At 53.2% G+C, this 20139-nt stretch overlaps 8 protein-coding genes across 8 annotated transcripts; 3 read left to right on the forward strand and 5 right to left on the reverse strand.

Annotated features, from left to right (window-relative positions):
- Nucleotides 1–202: 202 nt before the first annotated feature.
- J4E79_000300 (uncharacterized protein) lies at nucleotides 203–2096 on the reverse strand (the record flags this gene model as incomplete). The annotated part of the gene is made up of 4 exons (XM_049349217.1): nucleotides 203–1460; nucleotides 1508–1875; nucleotides 1922–2021; nucleotides 2074–2096. 4 exons carry the CDS (start codon nucleotides 2094–2096, stop codon nucleotides 203–205), a joined length of 1749 nt encoding a protein of 582 aa, XP_049216004.1.
- A 487-nt stretch (nucleotides 2097–2583) lies between these two features.
- J4E79_000301 (uncharacterized protein) lies at nucleotides 2584–4745 on the forward strand (the record flags this gene model as incomplete). Its single annotated transcript, XM_049349218.1, has 2 exons — nucleotides 2584–2630; nucleotides 2681–4745. The coding sequence occupies 2 exons, from the start codon at nucleotides 2584–2586 to the stop codon at nucleotides 4743–4745; spliced, it is 2112 nt and encodes a 703-aa protein (XP_049216005.1).
- A 1057-nt stretch (nucleotides 4746–5802) lies between these two features.
- J4E79_000302 (uncharacterized protein) lies at nucleotides 5803–6844 on the forward strand (the record flags this gene model as incomplete). The annotated part of the gene is made up of 3 exons (XM_049349219.1): nucleotides 5803–6034; nucleotides 6094–6529; nucleotides 6583–6844. The coding sequence occupies 3 exons, from the start codon at nucleotides 5803–5805 to the stop codon at nucleotides 6842–6844; spliced, it is 930 nt and encodes a 309-aa protein (XP_049216006.1).
- A 622-nt stretch (nucleotides 6845–7466) lies between these two features.
- Nucleotides 7467–9328, reverse strand: J4E79_000303 (uncharacterized protein; the record flags this gene model as incomplete). Its single annotated transcript, XM_049349220.1, has 3 exons — nucleotides 7467–8519; nucleotides 8566–9099; nucleotides 9155–9328. The coding sequence occupies 3 exons, from the start codon at nucleotides 9326–9328 to the stop codon at nucleotides 7467–7469; spliced, it is 1761 nt and encodes a 586-aa protein (XP_049216007.1).
- A 565-nt stretch (nucleotides 9329–9893) lies between these two features.
- Nucleotides 9894–11270, reverse strand: J4E79_000304 (uncharacterized protein; the record flags this gene model as incomplete). The annotated part of the gene is made up of 2 exons (XM_049349221.1): nucleotides 9894–10616; nucleotides 10668–11270. 2 exons carry the CDS (start codon nucleotides 11268–11270, stop codon nucleotides 9894–9896), a joined length of 1326 nt encoding a protein of 441 aa, XP_049216008.1.
- A 359-nt stretch (nucleotides 11271–11629) lies between these two features.
- J4E79_000305 (uncharacterized protein) lies at nucleotides 11630–12932 on the reverse strand (the record flags this gene model as incomplete). The annotated part of the gene is made up of 2 exons (XM_049349222.1): nucleotides 11630–12256; nucleotides 12312–12932. The coding sequence occupies 2 exons, from the start codon at nucleotides 12930–12932 to the stop codon at nucleotides 11630–11632; spliced, it is 1248 nt and encodes a 415-aa protein (XP_049216009.1).
- A 776-nt stretch (nucleotides 12933–13708) lies between these two features.
- On the reverse strand, nucleotides 13709–18263 carry J4E79_000306 (uncharacterized protein; the record flags this gene model as incomplete). The annotated part of the gene is made up of 8 exons (XM_049349223.1): nucleotides 13709–13838; nucleotides 13894–14918; nucleotides 14984–15237; nucleotides 15290–15431; nucleotides 16374–16523; nucleotides 16575–17177; nucleotides 17227–18173; nucleotides 18227–18263. 8 exons carry the CDS (start codon nucleotides 18261–18263, stop codon nucleotides 13709–13711), a joined length of 3288 nt encoding a protein of 1095 aa, XP_049216010.1.
- A 1061-nt stretch (nucleotides 18264–19324) lies between these two features.
- On the forward strand, nucleotides 19325–20012 carry J4E79_000307 (uncharacterized protein; the record flags this gene model as incomplete). The annotated part of the gene is made up of 2 exons (XM_049349224.1): nucleotides 19325–19772; nucleotides 19834–20012. The coding sequence occupies 2 exons, from the start codon at nucleotides 19325–19327 to the stop codon at nucleotides 20010–20012; spliced, it is 627 nt and encodes a 208-aa protein (XP_049216011.1).
- Between the last annotated feature and the right edge of the window lie 127 nt (nucleotides 20013–20139).

A 20139-nucleotide genomic window follows, 5' to 3' on the forward strand; every position in this document is an offset into this window, starting at 1 on the left:
CCTGCTGGGTCTAGTAGCCGGTTTTGGTACATGTCACACTTGTTCGGTTTGTCCGCAGATATGGTTGATGGTGAAGAGACAGTTCAGGTTAGAGCTAAGTCGGGGGAACGCGTTACTGCACGTGCGGCCAAATGCGGATAGGCGCGATTATGTCCGAAAGTATGTCCGAGCTTTCAGGATATCAAAATCTCGAATTGTATTATTAACGATTAAGTGTTCTCCAAGCAACCATTATCCTCCTAGGCTTCGGCACAGTTGCGCGACCGGCCTTGACCTTAAAATTGTCCTGTTTCAACACCCTCCCAATCTCCATATAGCTCTCGACCGCGACCCGAATTGGCCCTCTCGCTTCAACTGGTAATTGCTCGATTGCAACCTTGGTTTTCTCATACAAAGAAAACGCGTCCTTAAGAAGACGCTTACGTAGCGTCTCGATCTGTGCGTGGTCCGGTTTCTTCAAGACCTCGTCGTAACTCAATCCAACTCCAGACAGCCATTCCAAAGGAAGATAAACACGACCTATCTTAGCGTCTACTTGTATATCTCGCGCAATGTTGACGTATTGCAAGGCGACACCCATGCTGTTACCAGCAGTGACTATGGCACGCTGCTCTTCGGCAGGCAAGGCGCTCGGGTACCAGTTGAAGATGAGTTCAATACACATCTGAGCTACAGTGCCCGCTACTCGCTCTGAATACAAGCGCAAATCCTCCGTGGTCTTGATCAGGGGTCCCTTATCGAAAGCAAGATCCATCTCGAAGCCGCGTAGAAGATCCTCCAGTGGTTCATGCGAGAGTTTAGCGGCTGGAAGCTGGAGGAGCGCAGATTGTGTGGCAGCAGGAAAGTCCTTGCGAACTTGGTCATGTACTGTAGACTTGGATGCAGAATCGCTATACGTATTGTTTAGGAACTTGCGCAGTTTCGCTATCCAGGCCTTGGCTTCATCAGCGGAGGAAGCATTGTCCACCAGATCGTCAGCAACGCGGCAGAAGGAGTAAAGCAGCAGGAGGTCCGCCCGTAAAGGTCCGGGAAAGGTTGCGGAGGCCAGGTAGAAACTACGGCTCTTACGCTTGAGACGTTGCACAGCCTCGCTAAGGCCTATAAGGCGGGCATCATCGTACTTGGAGCATGGAGTGAGCAGAGCGCCCATCAGCTTTTTGGGTGATGGAAGCAAGGAGGGCTTCGCAAACATGGCCGGGAACGTGTACAGCACTGCAAGGGCATTGTCAAATGCTAATTGACCGAACACTATGAGGCAGTTGGTGACGAGGAAGAAGAGGGCTTCCTCAACCTCGAGACCGTCCCACAAGTGCACACCATATTTTGTACCTGTGTTGATTACCCATGTTCCTCTGCGCAGGGCTAGGGTGTCGACTATCCAGAGGTAGAGCGTAGGAAGGACGATGGGTATCGCGGTGTTGGTCAGAGGAAGGGCCAGAATGAACTGATAGGCGAGACTCCTAGGTTTAATTAGCAGGAATCCGGGATGCAATAGCGGTTGGCTTACCAGAGCAGCAGCAGGAAGGGGCCGGCCCATATTAGAATGAGTCCAGTATATGTGCCCATGCTGTCATCCTTGATGCAACGCCATCCCCAGGCGATGACACCCAGAAAGAAGACCTGGCCAATACGTTTCGTGTATGCCCATCGGGTGTTGGACGCGCCACGTTCCGGACTTAGATAGACAGGCTGAAAGGTGGGCCGACTGAGGAGAAGGTACAAGACTGATGTATTGTATGTCTGCACGACAAAGAAGAAGACCTCTTCCAGCGGGATGTCAAGCAGCTTTGGGCCAATAATGACATGGGCGGGGTAGCTCCAGATGCCGGTGCGGATAAGGTAGGAATCCCATGGTATAGTCGAGCCAACGGCAACCTGATGTGTTAGCACGAAGTATGTTGACGAGGATGCGCGTACCAACCACTATCAGATAGACGACCTTGTACACGTCGAGTTTAGTAAAGAAAGGGCGGTATAGCCAGGTGAGCAACACGGCCGGAGGGATCGTGTACTTGAGATGACTAGCCGTCACTGTCAGCCATGTTGGAGTAACGTAGGAGGCGCGTCACGTACACGAGCGCGTAGTCGAAGCCCATGATGGCACCGTGGGAGCAGAAGGGAGTAGCCGGAGAGATGTGCAATCGGCGTCACTCATGGAGCCAATGCGGCAGGGGGAGAGACTAGGCCGCGGCGGGCGTCAGGCACAAGATAATGCGCAAGAGAGGCCATGATGGAGAATATTTGCAACATGGTTGAGACGGCGCTGCTCGGGCGGCTGTGAAGGATGCGCGCTGCCCCAAGCGGCCTAGCGGTAATGCAAGCCTCGACATGACATCACGATTGCCCGGCCGCCATCACGACCAAGGCCGTGGAGCACATGTCAACCGGATACCCGTGGAAGCGGGCAGCCCTGCCATTGTTGCATCATATCATGTCACCAGCTCCTGATCCTGCCTCCGTGCCCTGTCTCCCCACGGCCGCGGCGACACGTGAAGACTGCACGCGCTGTACTAATGGATTGCCTGCGCCGTTGTCCTGAACCAAACCGTTCTCCAATGCCGCCAAGCTAATAATACCGCCGTAATGTCCACGCCTGGACCGAACAGCAGCAAGTCGACGCCTAAACACCCGTACGCCTTCCTGCTCATTGCCCTACACGGCCCTGACTAACCCACTCCAGATATCTCTCTGGCAACTTCGCGCCCGTCTCTACAACATGTCCTCCTACGCCTGTCTCATGGACCGGCCGCATTCCACCAGAGCTGCTGGGCGGCATGTACGTCCGCAACGGCGGCAATCCCGTGACCAATTCCGACTTGGGACGTGAAGCGCATTGGTTCGACGGCGACGGCATGCTCGCTGGAGTCTGGTTCAGTCGCTCTGTCGCCGACCCTACCAAGCCCGCTGTCAAGTTCGTCAACCAATTCATCACCACCGACGTGTACCGCACCGCCGTTGAGAATCCGACTCTACGCACGCCTATCCTACCTAGCATCGCGACCCTTGTCAACCCTGCTTCCAGCTTGTTGCTTATCCTCTGGCGCATCCTACGTACTGTACTGGTCGTATTCTGGACCCATCTCTCAGGCTCTGCACGCGCTATCAAGCGCATCAGCGTCGCCAACACCAGCATACTATACCACGATGGACGTGCGTTGGCGACATGTGAGAGCGGGCCGCCAATGCGCATTGCGTTGCCAAGCCTGGAAACCGTCGGCTGGTTCGACGGTAACCGGGCTGAAGGCGAGGCCACACCCGGCGACAAGGACAAGAACGACGAGAAACAGCCTGAAGCTCTTGGTGGAACTGGTGTACTGAGCTGGATGAAAGAGTGGACAACGGGTCATCCCAAGGTCGACAAGGTCACGAACGAGATGGTTCTGTTCCATTGCAACTTCGTCGCGCCCTACGTTCACTATTCCCTACTTCCAGCAGAAGGCTCTGTTGCAAAGAGATCAGGTTCAGAGGGAAGCAGATTAATCAACGCGCCAGTACCCGGGTGCTCTGGCGGCAAGCTCATGCACGATTTCGGTGTGTCACGACACAATACTATCATACTCGACCTACCGCTCTCCCTGACCCCATTGAACTTGACAATGAACAAGCCCATTGTCTTTTACCAACCCGAGAAACCCGCCAGATTCGGTGTCTTTCCCCGGCGACACCCGGAATTAGTACGTTGGTTCGAGACAGACGGTTGTTGTATCCTTCACACGGCCAACACTTGGGATGAGTACAACAGCACCGGCGATATATCAGCCGTTAACATGCTAGCTTGTCGGTTGACTACCGCATCTCTTGTGTTCAGTGCTGGGAACATTGAACCTCCTCCAAACCCGAGCAAGAAGCAAGCGAGCAGGCCCATGTCTTTCTTCGCCAAATACGATGACGAAGAGCATGTACAAGATCCCGAGAAGTCTCATTCAGATGAAATGTCGCCTTTGCTAGGAGTCCACAACGAACCAGAGTCATCAAAGGCGCCCCACAACGTCCCCATCTCACATGACGACGAGGAACAATGTCGGCTGTATTACTACCGGTTCTCACTCGCTCCCGGCTCATCGAACACTATCACTCATGAGTTTGCCTTGGCAGCGATCCCTTTCGAATTCCCCACCATCTCGCCCTTCACCGAGATGTCACGCGCACGGTACATTTACGGATGTAGCACTTCTGACGAATCGTTTGGCGCGGCATTAGGCAAGGCGACAAAGATCGACATACTCGTAAGAGTCGATGTGCAGACGCTGCTCAATCGTGCCCAGAAATCACCTCCACAGGCTGTGGACGGCTGCATCGACACCCGCACAATAGACGAGATACTTGCGTCAGACGACCGCGATGATCCTATCAAAGCATTCCACCTTCCACCAAATCACTTTGGACAGGAAGCGAGGTTTGTACCTCGTTCAGCGAACAGTGCAAGTGGTGACGAGGCGGGATTCGTCGAAGAAGACGGGTACCTGCTGTTCTACGTCTTTAACGAAGACCAGTTGGATGAAGACGGGGAATGCAAGCCAGATGCAGAGAGCGAGTTATGGGTATTGGATGCGCGGGACATGCAGACTGTCGTTTGCAAGATCCAACTCGGCGCTAGAATACCCTACGGCTTGCACGGGAACTGGTTTACAGAAGAGGACATTGCTCAACAGCGAGAAATCGCAAGCGTGCGATCCGTGTCAGAAACGCAGTCTGAGGCAGGATCGAGCAATTTGCGAAAAGCTCTAGTTAGTTGTCTGGGCTAGTGACGCCTCTGTGTTCGGACCACTTGTCTAATGGATCGAATGGTTTCGAGACGTTAGCGCTACCACCTTCTTACGTAGTCGACAAACTCTTTCCGCGAGTTTTAATATCCAAAGCTTCATACTACTGCTCTTCACATGTGCCGAGTGTTGTCCTGGTGATGTGCGACGTTGGCCTAGTCAATGCGGCATCTAGATTTGCCCCGCTTTGTACAGAAAGCTTCGTTGCGCCGATCCCTGCCGTAGGTGTTGATCTACTCGACTCCCGCACTGACGTAAACCTTGGAAACCACCCGATAGGAACGATACCTGCCTGGGCAGTGAGTGACAAGAACATCACACCACCATGATATTGCCGTTGCGGTAATGATAGGCTGCCATGCATTTCTTCCCCTCACGATGCGCATTCTCCCCTCATGATGCGCATCCATAAGGCCCTTCTCACGATCTCACAACGAAACTTTGTGTCAACATCATCAAACACTCTCAACACACGATAAGAAACACAAACTAGCCTCAAGCCAACTCAACGCCAGCGTTAAGTTGACTCGGTTGGCGTTATGCAACAGATGCAAGTCGATGTCGAAGTAAGCTCAATAGATCAACGTCATAAAGCTTAATCCTAGTGGCGCTCGCTCAGGTGGTGAGACGGAAAGGCCGGGCGCTATGCTCAGAATCTTTAGCGTCGATGATGATGATCCATCCTAGTGTGACATGGCTATTGCACCGAGCAGCCGTCACTGAAATCAGCCATTTGGACAAGAGAAACTGGAAATGCTAAACGCAGCGCATGCTTCTGAGTGGCTGTCACTCACCGTCACTGGTTCTTGAGTGACAAGTCCCGGCCTAGTCTGGGCCCCTGGTCGATTGAGGGTTTTGACATGCTGCATGATCAAGCTCCAATCCGCTCGAGGTATGTCGTCATGATGGCATCTCTGGATCTCATGGGCGCGTAGTCCAAGATATAACCAGTACCTGCTACCTCTTGTCTTCGTTAAGCAGTCCTCTTGGTACATTCCAGCCCATACAATTCATTTGGCATTTTACCACTGTTTTCGCAATGGATCTCTTTCGCAGGAACAATGCGCTGAACCTCAATGATAATACCGTCAATGGTGCGACGGCAGACATTGCCATTACCACACATGGATCCGACTTCTACTTCGCTATCTGCGCCGCCATGGGTCTCTCTGGATTCATCTTCATCGGTCTTGGATACCGTAAGGCGCGTCGCGACCGTCTTTTCCACTACATCACTGCTTCCGTAGTCTTCGTCGCATGCATCGCCTACTGTAAGTCAAGCGCTTCCCATTACAACATGAGAGATTTGTACTGATCTTCACTTTCACAGTCACCATGGGAGCCAACTTGGGCTTCACACCCATCGCAGTCGAATTCCCCCGTAGCGACCCCAAGGTAGCAGGAACCTACCGTTCGATCTACTACGTCCGATACATCGACTGGTTCATCACCACGCCTCTTCTGCTTATTGACTTGCTCCTCACTGCCGGCATGCCATGGCCTACCATCATGTGGGTTGTTGTCGTTGATGAGATCATGGTCATCACTGGTCTCGTCGGTGCTCTCGTAGAGAGCCGTTACAAGTGGGCTTACTTCGTTTTCGGCTGCGTCGCTCTCTTCTACATCGTCTACCAGCTCGCATGGGAATCGCGCATCCACGCCAAGTCATTCGGCCGTGATGTCGAGAGGACCTTCATGATGTGCGGAAGTTTGACTACTTTGCTTTGGATCTTGTACCCAGTCGCATGGGGAGTGTGCGAGGGCGCGTAAGTGTTACCCAACAGCAGATATAAACGTGCAGTCACTTACACCAGAACAGCAACCTCATCGCTCCTGACAGCGAAGCCGTCTTCTACGGTGTCCTTGACTTCCTAGCCAAGCCCTGCTTCGGTGCCCTCCTTCTGTGGGGCCACAGGAACATCGACCCTGCCCGTTTGGGTCTTGCCATCCACGACTACGGTGATGCCGACGCTGTCGTTCAGGAGAAGAAGATCAAGCCTGAGACTGCTGCCTCAGGCGCAACTGCCACCCACCCCGATGGCTACAACGGCACTGCCCCTCACGTGGACAACACTGTCTAAACAAATCTCTGGGTTTAAGGTGAACAGTGGCCTCTGACAAGACGGAGAGATCAGAGGTATGGTGGTAGTTGTAATGTTAGGATGACCTTCGCGTTTGCAATCCCACCGGGGATGAGAACGTGGAACTGTAACGCGGATCGAATCATGAGTACTTTCAAGATACCCTCTTTGGTAGATTCTTAATTAATTTTTTACCTTGTCAAACGTGTTTCCGGATGATTCTGCATACATTCATTTGACATGTTCACAGCTAGTGCACGACCATCAGATACTCTAACCACCCAACCCTCCGCTGATGTATACCACCAACACAGGCAGACTCGATTGTACAACCCATGTTTCTGCGCCTAGAGTATGCATTCTGCACACACCATTGATTTTCACCACGTGTCGTATTCGTTCACTATATAACTTCCGCAACCCTTTCTCCAAGTCCCGCGCATACGTTGATGAATAGGCTAGCCAACGTTTGTTGCTCATATCTATTCACCCACAATCGTGACCCCTCAGGGTTCCATGACAAAAAGTGGTCATTAAATCAAGTACAATGTATACCAACAACATTAATATACTAAAAGCCCTTATCTACGCCCGTATCTACAGTAAACTACATACGACAACACTACCAATCGCCCAGCAACCCATTACCAGCCTTCTGATACACCAAAACACCCGGTACCGTCACAAACACAAGAGCAATGCTCAATAGTATCCAGACAAGCCAGCTAAGATACGGTCCGTTCTGCGTGCGATCCAACGGACCAGGAGCTGGCTTGGGCTCTGCCTTGGCGTCCAGCGGGCGCCACGGGATGCGGCTCATTTCATTGCGGTCATGGAGAATCTGTTCGGTGACCAACTTGGCACCAGCAAGTACAATGGGAACACCCGTGCCAGGGTGTGTACTCGCACCGACAAAGTACAGATCCTCGATGCTGCGATGCTTCGTCTTGGGCCTGAAGCTGAGCACGTTGAAGAAGGAGTGACTGAGACCGAGAATGGCGCCACGGTCGAGGTTGAAGGTGGATTTCCATGTCACGGGCGTGTTGATGGTCTCTTCGATGATGTGGGGACCGAGCGAGATCTTGAGTCGCTTTTCCATGGTTCTGATGATGGTTTCACGGGCTGATGCTACCATGGAATCCCAGTCTTGGGTCAGGCCTTTCGTGTGCCCCGAGCCCTTGTGTTGGTCATCGGATGAGCCTTCCAAGTGCCCGACTGGGACTAGGATGACGATGGAATCACAGCCCTCTGGCGCGGCGGAAGGATCGACGCGGGAGGGGACGTTGACGTAAAAGCTGGGTTGATCTGGAATCAGGTGCTTCTTGAAGATACTGTCAAAGCTCTCTTTGTAGTCTTCCGCGAGGAAGATGTTGTGAGCGCTTAGTTCGGGGAATTGTCGGTCTAGCGCCCAGTAGAAGGATATGCTTGAACATGACGCTTGACGTTTCAGGAGAGCTCGTCCAAACGAGGTGGAAGGGAGAAGGTTGTTGTATGCGTAGGCCAGATCAGCGTTGCAGACAACCACATCAGCGGTCAATGGCTCCTGGCTCTCATCTTCGAAAACAACGCCTGTCGCACGTTTCCCGTCGTCCGAAATCTGTATGTTGCGAATCGGGCTGTTGAACTTGAATTCGACACCCAAACGCTCACCTACGTTGACAAGAGATTCGACCACCTGATCACGTTAGTAAAGAAGGTTTTCTGCAATGGAGTACACTAACTTTATGGAAACCACCAATGGGATACCAGATGCCCTCAGCCAGCTCCGTGTATTGCAGCAGACTATACGTTCCCGGAGCGTCAAACGGGCTCATGCCCATATACATGCTTGCAAACGTGAAGACTCTCCGTAACCTCTCTGTCCAGAAGTACTTGCTCGCCCGGTAATAGATGCTCTCAAATGGATGCAGCTCGAAGAGATGCAATAAGAAGTCGAAACGGACCATGCTCAGCAACGAGTAGAAATTCTTCTTCAGCACATGGATGATGGACACCTCATAATGTCGATGTGATTCTTGCAGGAAAGCAAGGTACCGCTCGAATCCGTCTTTGCCTTCAAAACGCTCGACTTCAGCCTTCATAATGGAGATGTCGGTTGAGAGTTTGAACGTAGTATCATCGTGGAAATGAACATTGTAGTTCGGTTCGCATTTGACCAGCTTGACGCCCTCTGCATCGAGCGAGGTGCCCAGATCCTCGAATGTCTCATGGAAGAATCGAGGTAGGAGAAGTAAGCTCGGACCTTGGTCGAACCTCTGCGTAACGATTAGCGTTGAGTCGTGTGATGCTGCCGCACGTTCATCGACTTACATATCCGTGACGATGTATCAAACTGCATCTTCCGCCAGAGAAATCGTTCTTCTCGACTACAGTAACTTTGTAGCCTGCCGCTGCGAGCCGCGCTGCGGTAGCGACACCTCCGGCACCAGCACCGACGACGATCGCGCTAGGGCGCGTGCCCTTGTTCTCGATATGCTCCCCCATTTAGTAGACGGATTGATGTGTGAGAGGCGGCACAATTGCGATGAGCGTTGTGAAGAAGACGCGTTGTAGCGCGCCACGCTCGGGTATTCCTGGATCAGTCCACACCAAGACTGCCAGTCATGACGTCTACAAAAATCAATAGGGCTAGTTTGCACCTTGGGCAATTGTTGAGTTGCGTCGGCACATTTGCGCTGCACGTGAAAGCTTCTGGCTGTCTGAATCCTAATCGGCATCTTTCCTTGGATGGTTTTCCGCCCCCTGCATGCGATGTTGAAGCCGATAAGCCACGCGAATGTAGCTCACATATGCTATCCGCGCGCAGCTTAGAGCGGAAGCCCGCGGACAAGAGATTGTCCAAAGACTTGGCGCATGCGCAAACAAATGTCACTTGACTATTCACAGATCTGTGATCATCCGTGTTGTTCATCTCACGATGATCGTCGACGCTTCAACAAGTGCCCGCGATCGTGGGGTCCACTAGCGACGCTCGGCATTCACCTTGCAGCATGCATAGAAGATGATTGAACATTACAACATTATATTATTAGCGACTCAGAACGTCGTCTTAATTAAATATGGTAAGAATATCGGTAGAGTTGGAGTACTCGGGCTGACATTCCTCAGTAAATCCGCCAAACATGTCGGCCCTCTCTTGAACGAAATCCTGGAACGCGCTCTTGGAGCAACTCTCTCCAGGGCCGTCGGCACAAGCCAGCGGTTGCGGGTCTTTGTTGACGAGGACGCGGATGTACTCGTCAGCGGCGAATCCGTAACTGTCGCATGACATTTTCTCAACAGCAATGTTGGACAAGAAGGGTAGGATCCTCGATGATCTCCACGCTCTCGCATGGTTGGGCCTGTCGAGGGGCATTGTGATGTTTGGGTTGTTTACTCCGGTATTAGCGGAGTTGTTGAACAGACCCATTGCGACTACAACGGTGGGAGGCAACTCGCGGTGAGTGAAAGAGACGTAGAGATCCTGGTCGGCCTCGTCCGCGAGCAACTCGACGGCGGTAGCGTTGAGCCAGGGAAGGCCAAGAGCGCCAGACAGCTCGGGGCTTCCATAGCCGGTGTTGTAGAAGTACATGATATCGTTCATGTACTCGAAGGAGAGCCACTCGTCCTGGGAGAAGAGGTCGAGCGAACAGAAGGGGGAAGAGCCACGAATGACTGTCTCGTATCCGCACAGCTGCTGCATGCCTACGATGTCCGACTTGGTGAAGTTGAAGGCAGGGGCGTACGCGTTCAAACGTTCGACAATGGGCTTGGTATACGTTTCTTGGTATTGCTGGCGGAGTACTGTTAGTTGGAGTCATGTTGTCTTGGTGAGTTTACGTACAGATGACTGCTCGCTACCATATGAAGAGCTGTACTTGGGGCAACCCTTGTATGGCGTCAGGGAGTCTGCACCCCGAGCAGCATCCTCGCGGACGGAAACGCGCTCGGTGCCGTTGCTCTCAGCCACGAGGCCGTCGATGAAGGAAGATGCACTGAGCTCGGTCCTCTCGGCCGTTGATGTCCATACGCGCTCAGGGTCCTTGAAAGAAGGGTAACGCAGACGGACATCGACACCCAGCTTGTACGACTGCAGCCTTCCGACCGAAGTGAGGTCCTCTAGCTCCTCGTCGCTGATGGGTGTCTGCCATTTGGATAGGAATGACAGGGGCCCTGCGCTCCGCCAGTCGGCCGTCGTGTTCTTCAGCTTGTCGGTGAAGGGCTCAATGTACTCCTCGTAGTCAAAGTCGTTGGCGTAGATGGCGGCATGGCGAATGAGGTACGACGCGCGCGTTACGTTGCAGCCCTGTGGCGGCTTGGGGTCGAGGCGCGGGTCCTCGAAGTACGGGGCAATGCCAGCAAGATGCTGCAGAGGGTCGAACGAGTAGGCGGCCTGTGCCGTGGCTGCATTAGCAATTGCGAGGATGGAAACGAGGGCCGACTGCATGGTGGGCAATGTAGGCTAGAGCGCGAGCCGTACCTAGGAAAGGTGGGATACATGATCGCCTTTAAGCTCTGCCCCAGGCTGCGCAAACGATGTCATTGTCCGGATCCAGCGTGCCGTACGCTGTGGAGAAAGCCGAAAGCAGGCCGTGCTCGACCACAACCGACGGGATATGACGATGTTTGCCAGGTACCTGCCAAGGCAGCGGTTACGCATTGACCTCACCAGCCACGTCAGCCACCATCACATCTTCCGGCTCCTCAATGGGTGGATACTGTGAAAATAAAAACAATCAAATAACCAGGGGTATTGGGTAGCCAACTCGCTTCTAGCATTACACAGTCTCGTCACACACCGTCTCGTCACACCACGTTCGCCCGTCTCTGCAGTGTCTGCACTTTGAGTTCCAGCACTTGGCAATCGTTCTCCTTGCGGTGTAGATCCCTCATGAGTCCCTCCTTCTCCGACCGGAGAGCCTGCAGCTTGCCTCCGATGCTCTCGCGGTAGGTGGCATGTTCCTCAAGCAGGGCTTCAATTCGGTACCAGTCCATCTGCCCGCTTCCTCCCGAAGCACCCTGAGACCGTAGCCGCTCGAGCTCAGCGTCTTTGGCCCTGATCTTGGATTCAAGATCAGCAACGGTCCCTTTCCACGCTTGGTGAGCGGTCGATCGGTTTAGATCGTCGATGCTGCCACCTCGCGGCGCCCCTAATTGCGCGACAAGATCAGAGTTTCGCTTTTCCAGTTCGAGAGCTCGTTGCTCAAGCGCTGCCACCTTGGCCGCAGTGAAGAGGTCGGTTGTGTCGCGCCTTTCGAGAAAGCTGCCTGGACGTCCTCGGCTTGGACTGCTACGTCCAGTCTGTGCATGCAACCGCTCCACCTCTCTTGTCTTTTCCGCAAGCTTGCTCCGTACAATCTGCACGTTGATGAGATCTTCGTCGCGCAGCTTTTTGGTCGCGTCCAGTTCGCGTCGACAGCTAGCTAGCAGTCCCTGTATCGACATGTTAGTGAATGGCTTGCGCTATCTCATCGTCTTCTACACTTACACGAATCTTGATGTTGTTCTCTACATCTTCGTCTCGAAGGGCCCAGATGGCGTCGTGTCGCTTCCACCATGTCTTCTTCTCGTCTTCCAACGCTTTCAGACGCGCCATCGTCTGCTCGTACTCTTCGGGCTTGACTGAGATGGCAGGATTCGATTGTTCGATGTAGACAAGCTTGGACATCAGGGCGGCAAGTTGCGACTCCAGAGGACCAGGGACATGCGGCGCGGGTGCTGGAGATACCGGCTCCTGGCCTATGAGGCTCATCTTCGTGGCTGAAGGCGCCAATGACTTCTTCGACGGATAGGGGACGTCCTCCTCGTTGCCGTCCAGGGTGGAAGATCGTGATGTTGCATCGTCGTCCACCGGTCGCTCAACAAAGGTTCGCTGGTCTTGATATTGCGGTTTGCTTGCGTGGACTGTGTGTACGACATCGTTTGCCTTCTTCTGAGAGAACAAAGGTGCTGTGGGGTTAGGTTGTTGCTGTTGTCGTTGCATTTGCGCCATGGCTGACATGGAGGTGTCTTGTGGACGACGGGAGTATTGTTGTGGCTGTGGTTGTTCGTCCTCTGAACCCAGGTCAGAGTAGTTGTCTGACTCGTAATTCGTCGGTCGTCTCTGCATTTGAGGTGAACTCATGGAAACGGGGCGACTCCCTGATTGAAAGGATGCGATAGAATGGACAGATGGTGTGCGTTTCGCTCCTGGAGTTACGCGGTTTGGCGCCCACATCTTATGCTGGGGTTGAAGTCGGAAGGGTACTGTTGCGCAATGTCTGCGTGTATGGCGAACCGGGACAATAGAACGATGAAGCTGAGCTCAGCTAGATGTCTTAGTAATTAAGATGAATTTGATATCTGTCGATAAGTTGAGGTTCAACTCAGCCTCTATGTAGTCCATCGTGGATTCGCGGTCATGCTATGAAACGGTGCTGAGACGCAGGGGTCAGGACACAGAGATCTGCGACACAGACAGATGAACGACAGCCGTATCAGCCTGAGATTGCCTTTGAGCCTTGGACTGCACAATTCCGACTTGGTACAACACCTCGAGTCCGTACTTTTGAAAAGGCTCCACTTGGAGCCCCATCTCACCATGGTGTAACACCAAATTCTACGCGAGTCATGGCGCCGTTTGCCGATAGTTCAGACTAGAGCAGACCCGGCGCTACGGATGCTGGTCTGAAACACTTCAAGCCGCGATCTTGTATCAACACTACCGGTTATCACATCCTGTCTAACACGTATTCGTGCCCTCGTGCAATAGATGCCTCAGCCAAGCTGTAGGCATACATTTCTGATGAGATTACGGACTTGTGCGTGCACCATGTCAAGCAGGGCATCTTCGATATTGAATGGAGCTGTGCTACACCGGGGTGCCGACGAATATATACTGTCTTATCACATATCGTAGCGGTCCGTTTCGTGGTGAGCAGGCCTGTATATGAAGTAGTCGAAAGACGCCACCTTCTCTGTGCCGTTGCAATCAGATGCCGCCATACCCACAAATGCGCCCGTGAAGCTTCCATGTCTGTGTTTGTAAAGTCAGTATGCATCGTCATGTGAGTGACAGGAAAATAACTCACGCTTGATGACCACCACACTCATCACTCAGAATTGAAGCATCGTAGACCGGTCCAATCTCTGTCAACTCCTTTTGTCCCTCTAGCGCGTAGCTAAACTGGAGTTTTCTACCCCGAATGCTCAGCGCCAATCGTACCTTGCCCTCTTGTGGGAGTGACACCGGCTCCGCGAGCGGGAGTTTCAAATTGCCGTCCGGCCACGAAGCTTCCGAGCTCAAGATGAGCAGTTCGCGCTTACCATCAGAGTCGGCCGTGACGGTCAAGTAGAAGAAGTTGAAGCGACAGTAGTAGGCAGTCAGGCCTGCGAATGTGCGTTCGTCGTCTGGGCTGAAGCTAACGACTGTTTCGGCATCATACGAGAAATGCGTTTGACGGCGTGCAACAAGGGCTTGTTCGAACCAGGATCCAACGGCCTCGCGCCCAATGAGTTGCAGAGCACCATCTTTGACGTTGAAGATGCGCTCGGGCTCCGGGGTGCGGAGCCATTGGAAGTCTTTGTGCAGACCATCTTTGCTGTTGAATTCGTAGCGCTGCTCAGCCCAGTATGCGGTATCGTCGCGCGCTGCCGGCAGTTCGACATGAAGAGATGGAACGGGCCCGTTCTTGACATATAGCCAATCGTCCTTGTCCCAGTAAGCCTCTTGAATAGCGCATTCACGCCCAAGAACACAGCGACGGAATTGTGTGGTAGGGCGGCCAGCCAGATGGACAATGTACGTCTTGCCGTCCGGAGTGTCGACTATATCTCCATGACCTGCCCTTTGTAGGGAAGCTAGCGGCGCGTCTTTGGAGGTGATTATGTGCTTTTGAGGGTGCAGTTCGTATGGGCCCCAGATATCGCGGGATCGTGCCAAAGTACAGGCGTGTTCATATGCTGTGCCGCCCTCAGCAGTCAACAAGTAGTACCACCCGTTCCGCTTATACAGATGTGGGCCTTCCACCAGAGCTAAGTCGCTACCGGGGAAGATGGTCTTCCATGGGCCAACAAGTTTCTTCGTTTCAGGATCCCATTCCTGCATTCTGATTCCCTACAAGTAGATCCATGAGCTCGGTATCTGCTGCAACGATTTGTCGCCGGAAGGCATTCACTTACAACGAAGAACTGCTTATGTCTTCGGTGGTCTTGCAGCATATTTATGAAGTACTTCTTGCCATCGTCATCATGGTACAGTGAAGGATCGAACCCTGAGTGGTTGATGTAAATGGGGTCAGACCACGGACCCTCGATGCGATCGGCAGTGACGATGTAGTTGGGCGTGTCTTTGAAGGAGCCATCCTTGCGTTTGACGTCTGTGTACACCAACCAGAATTTGCTGCCATCATGTGTGAGACAAGGTGCCCATACACCTAAAGTCTGTCAGAAATGCGCGGATATATTCAATTCTGATCGAATACGTACCGCAACTATCGGGGTCACCGCGCATGTCCAATTGACTCTTCCTGCTCAGTGGGCGTGTGACAAGCTCCCAGTTGGCGAGATCCGTGGAGTGGTGTATTTGCACTCCTGGAAACCACTCGAAAGTGGATGTTGCGATGTAGTACTAATTTGACACAATTAGTCTGTGCCATGTCCTACTTCTAAGATCTGAGGTTCAAAAAAACCCAAATCACATCGAACCATCCTAACGGTGGCTTTCATGGTAGTCTCGCAGTCGAATCCGGGGAGTTGTAGAAACTGTAATACTTACTATCGTACTCTGGTTAGCTCATTTTCTCAAGTTGAACATTACAATATCTTACCGTCATTTCCAACACGCAAGACCGATGGGTCCGCGTTGAAACCTGGAAGAATGGGATTACGAACTAGCGGCATGATGGTGGGTTAGACGTTGTGTGTATTGTTTGCGATACTCTCGCGTGACAGCTCAGCTATATACGGTGCTTCTCATCGAAGATATCGGCGACTGCCCGCAATGAATTAGCCGGCTGCGAACCGCCTCTTTTGCCGGCGCCTACTTGGCCAACAGCTGACGATACAGTGTTCTCAACCCCGCGCCTGGCCCGACATGCAACATCACGCCGAAGGAAGCGGAAACTGGAGCGGATAGACGCGCACCTCCGATTATGATGACGCAAGGCACTGTCATGTAGGATGTAACGAAACGCATAGCTAACAACCTCAAAGCCAATGATGTGAATTGTCAATGTGTAGAGTCAAGGCCTGATGGTACACATAGTTTGGCCATCAGGCAGTTCAGCATGAGCTAGATTACTTGCAATGATGTTACCAAATCCAAACAGGGAGGTGCTCCACGCATCCCAGGTTATGAATTATCCAGTATCCACATGCGGCTCACTTGACGTACTGTCTAGCGAGCACCAAGTATCTCTAACCCGTGCGGTATATACGGGAATCGGGGGTTGTTATCCCGACATGAGCGCTAATCCTCACAACGCCGCGCCCACACCTGCCACATGGCAAAGGCTTCACGACTCGTGTAGCCTTTCTAGTCTTGGTCCTCTGACACACCTTCGTTACCCACTTCCGGTCTTTCTGAGTCTTGGTTATTGGTAGAATCGTTACTTGGTGCCTCATCCACGTTCGACGAAGCGACGACACCCGCGGGAGGGACGAAAGTATCGCCTTCATCCGTGTCTAATTGCATCAGGAAAGTCTCCCAAATCTCGATGAGCTAGCACGCCAGTCAGTAAGGCGGAATATTAGATGTGGAAGGTGAACTTACTTCCTTCTGTGCTTCTACAGCACTCTCTAAGAAGGTTTCCACGCCTGACTTGAAGTCCTCGACCTTTTCTCTCTCAAAGCGCTCTAGCTCACTGCGCATCAGACGACCCATATCGTCGAAAAGCAGCCTTGCTTGGTGGACCTTGCGTTCGGCATCTGCAACGTCGGCGCTAAGCTGGTTCAGACGGTCTTGCTGTGATCTGCCTTGCCTCAAGAGTTTGTCCTGATTGGTTTTTCGTTTCTGTAGCTCCTGTTCGGCAGAATGCCAGGAATGGTAGGCCTTCTGTCGTTGCTGGAACGCGGTCTTTACGGAACCTATCAAACGAATGTACTCGTCTATTACGATGCCCATGGTGAGAATGTCTTGTTGGGCTTGGCGCTCGTAAAGCTCTCGAATGCGAATCTGGATATCGGATAGGCTATCAAGTGGACCAGACAGAGATGGCGATAACTCGACAGCAGACAAAGAATGCAGAGAAGCCGAGAAGTCGCCACATGCCTCAGCCAAACCTTTCCGCTGTGTGACTACGGAGTCAGTAGCCTTGAGAAGGGCTTTTAGCTGTGCCTCTAGAGCATCGAGGTAGATTCTGCGGTCGTGGAACCACTATGGTACTGTTAGCATGACAACTAATCACAAGAAGTGTTATACGTACGTCGTCGTGTTCAACGAATTTACCACTGCTACCAGAGAGCATAGAGCCAAACATGCCTTTGCTTTCGCTTATGCCGGGGTCTTTGCGCTCCTTGTTCTTGATGTCCATGTTGAAGGCTTCGCTTTCGAGGAACAGCTTCAAGTCACTGTCGTGTTGCAACACTGGATGCGCAGCCGCCTTGTTAAGCATACGCTCCAGAGCGGAGCGTCGCGACTCAACAAAATCGGCTTCGAAGCGCCCAACGGTCTGCTTCTCCGGCGGTGGAGGGATAATGACTCCGGGGTTGTTGTTGTGCAGTTGTGTGTATAGCCAGAGGAAGTCACGGTAGCGGCGCGAGACGGTAAATTCGGGGTTGCGGTAGCCCTTGGACGTCGTCTTGGTAGTAACGGAGTATTCTGTGTGCGAGCTCGTGAGGTCACCGACTTTGTGAGGGTCGCCGACCGAAATGGCAAAGGACGGCTTCGCGGCCTGCTCCACGCTGACGCTTGGCTGTGTCTGGCGCTGCGGTGCGGCATTCGAAGGAGCCTGTACTGGGGGCGGTACTCTGGCTCCTTGAGAAGAGCGTAGCTGCGCGTCGTCGTCATCAAGGTCGACCGAATCCATCATGCCGCGCAGCGAAGGCGTGGAGGCGTCGGGGGCGGCCCGAGTGGTGCGCGACGCAGCAGCTTCCTTCTGAGGCGGCGCTGGAGGAGCAACCTCAGGGCCTGTCGACGGCGAGGGAGCACCCAGAGGGCCCAGCGGGTCATCAACAGCCTCAAGCTTGGTCGATTGCAGGCCATACTGTCGCCTTCTGGGGCCGCGTCCTGCGGGCGAGCGCGGGGCGGCGGAGGCTGTAGGGGCAGCATCGGTCGCTGGCTTGGACGAGGTCGTGGAAGATTCGGCGTCCAGGCTGTCGTTCTGCTCTACTTTGTGAGTACTCGGCGCAGGGCTCGACCGTGAGGGCACATCTGGAGGCTTGTCAGCTGTGCGCAGTGTCGTCGGCAGGACAAGAGACACGTACCTCCCCACGGAGAGCTCCCTTCATCTCCAAGGTCCATTGGCGCAATGATTGGGTGTGTGTGGGTGTCGTGGTAGTGGAAGTCGCAGGTGCCGTGGGAAGCCTACGGTATGGCCATGGCAGCTATGCATTGGCGCTGGGGTTGGCTACACGGCTACTATGACATACAGGGTCCACTAGTCGCAATCCCCATCACCTCACAACATGTCGCATCATTTCGCCGTCTTTGTTTCTATCAGCCTCCGACGTTTGCATTTATTACAGATTACTACCCAGGCTCACTTTCCCATGTTCACAGGTATAGCCGACTTTGCCGTCTTCAGACCCCAGCCTCATCACCCCCCTCGTCTGGCCTAATCGTTTCCCAAGATGGACAACCCAGCTCTCGATAAAGACTTTTGAGCCCTCAGCGGCAGGCCTAAGGTAGGTCGTGTTCACTATGCCGAGTTAGCACATCCCATATTTCAACTTCTTGGATGCCTCAAGATTGCACTTACAGTTACGTGAGACATGTCCGCCATCCCAGAACCCTTCGCGGATACAAGGCGTAATGGCCATGGAAGTCGTAATGTCAAAGATCAAAGCCACGGCTCCGCCATGAAGCATACCACCAGCGTTGCACAGCTGCTTAGGTACCGTGAAGCTCATGACGTTGCGCGACTCGTGAGGATTGCTGCTTGTCGGCGCATAAGTAACCGATTCGACCTTGAGTTCTCGCGCAAGGATAGCATCGTGGCCCTACAGATATAGCATTAGAGCAGCGTAGTTGCAGGGACAAGGCAACATGCATCGTAATCACTGTCGCGTATGGCCTCGAACCATTGCGAGACTTTCTGGAATGGCGACAAATCCTCCTCGTCGCCTCCTGCGGCCCCTCTCGCGCCTTCCTTGTTTGCAAATCTACTCATATTCGAGCGTCGTGAATGGAAAGAGACATGACGCTGATGGAGCAGTGTCAATGATGCGAGATGCATGCGGGCGGGACCTCGGTATCTCCAACAGCGCTAACTACTTCGAGCCGCTGCATCCGAAAATATGGTAGAGAGACCAAAAGTTCCATCCCACGCGCCCTGAGCCCGCCTGTCGAAGCAACGTCTAGCCATGGACCCGTCCGGACTCTTCCGCCAGCTGCTACGCATGCCCGTAGGCCACCGTACCGCCCTACTCGCGCCTACGCGTCCGAACGCGCGCGCGTTCGCCATGTTCGCACCCCCGCTGTCGCACCCACGCTTCATGTCCCTCCCGCGCATTGTCCAGCCGAGCTTCTGGGCCTCTCTGATACCCACACCACTCAAGACGCGCTCTGAGAGACCTAGGCGCAAAGAATGGAACCCCGCTACACCGTACATCATTCTTGGATTGCTCGTTGGCAGCCAGGCTATCCAGATATTATGGTTGAAGCAGGAGAGGACACACAATCTCCGCAAAGCCGAAGCGAAGATTGGGGTATTGAAAGAGGTCATTGAACGTGTACAGAGAGGGGAAGACGTCTCTGTAGAAGCGGTTTTGGGAACGGGGAATGAGGCGGATGAAAGAGAATGGGCTGAGGGTAAGCCGACACTCGAGATTACGGCATGATTAGAGACAGTCTGGAAGCTGACATGCCATAGTTCTGAAAGATATCCAGGACGAGGAGGCTCTTTTCCAAAGTAAAAAGAGGAGGAAGGCACAGAGAGATGCTGCTCTCCAGGAGACTGCTCAAACACCGGATAAGGACCAACAAAAGACTCCGAGAACCAAGTTCACGAAACAAGAAGTAGAAAGCGTTGGAGGGGTGAAGTTCTACTGAGCTTGAAAAAGGCTACGTGATATGGAAGTTGATATCGAACGGACATCTAAGCCTCTTGTGCGGACCAGCCGCTCATGCAGAGAGCTCAAAATGAATGGATCGAAAAGCAGTGAAGATCTGGCATCCA

The sequence above is a fragment of the Alternaria viburni genome, assembly GCF_023758015.1.
Source record: "Alternaria viburni strain BMP 2772 chromosome Unknown scaffold_1, whole genome shotgun sequence".
Lineage (NCBI taxonomy): Eukaryota > Fungi > Ascomycota > Dothideomycetes > Pleosporales > Pleosporaceae > Alternaria > Alternaria viburni.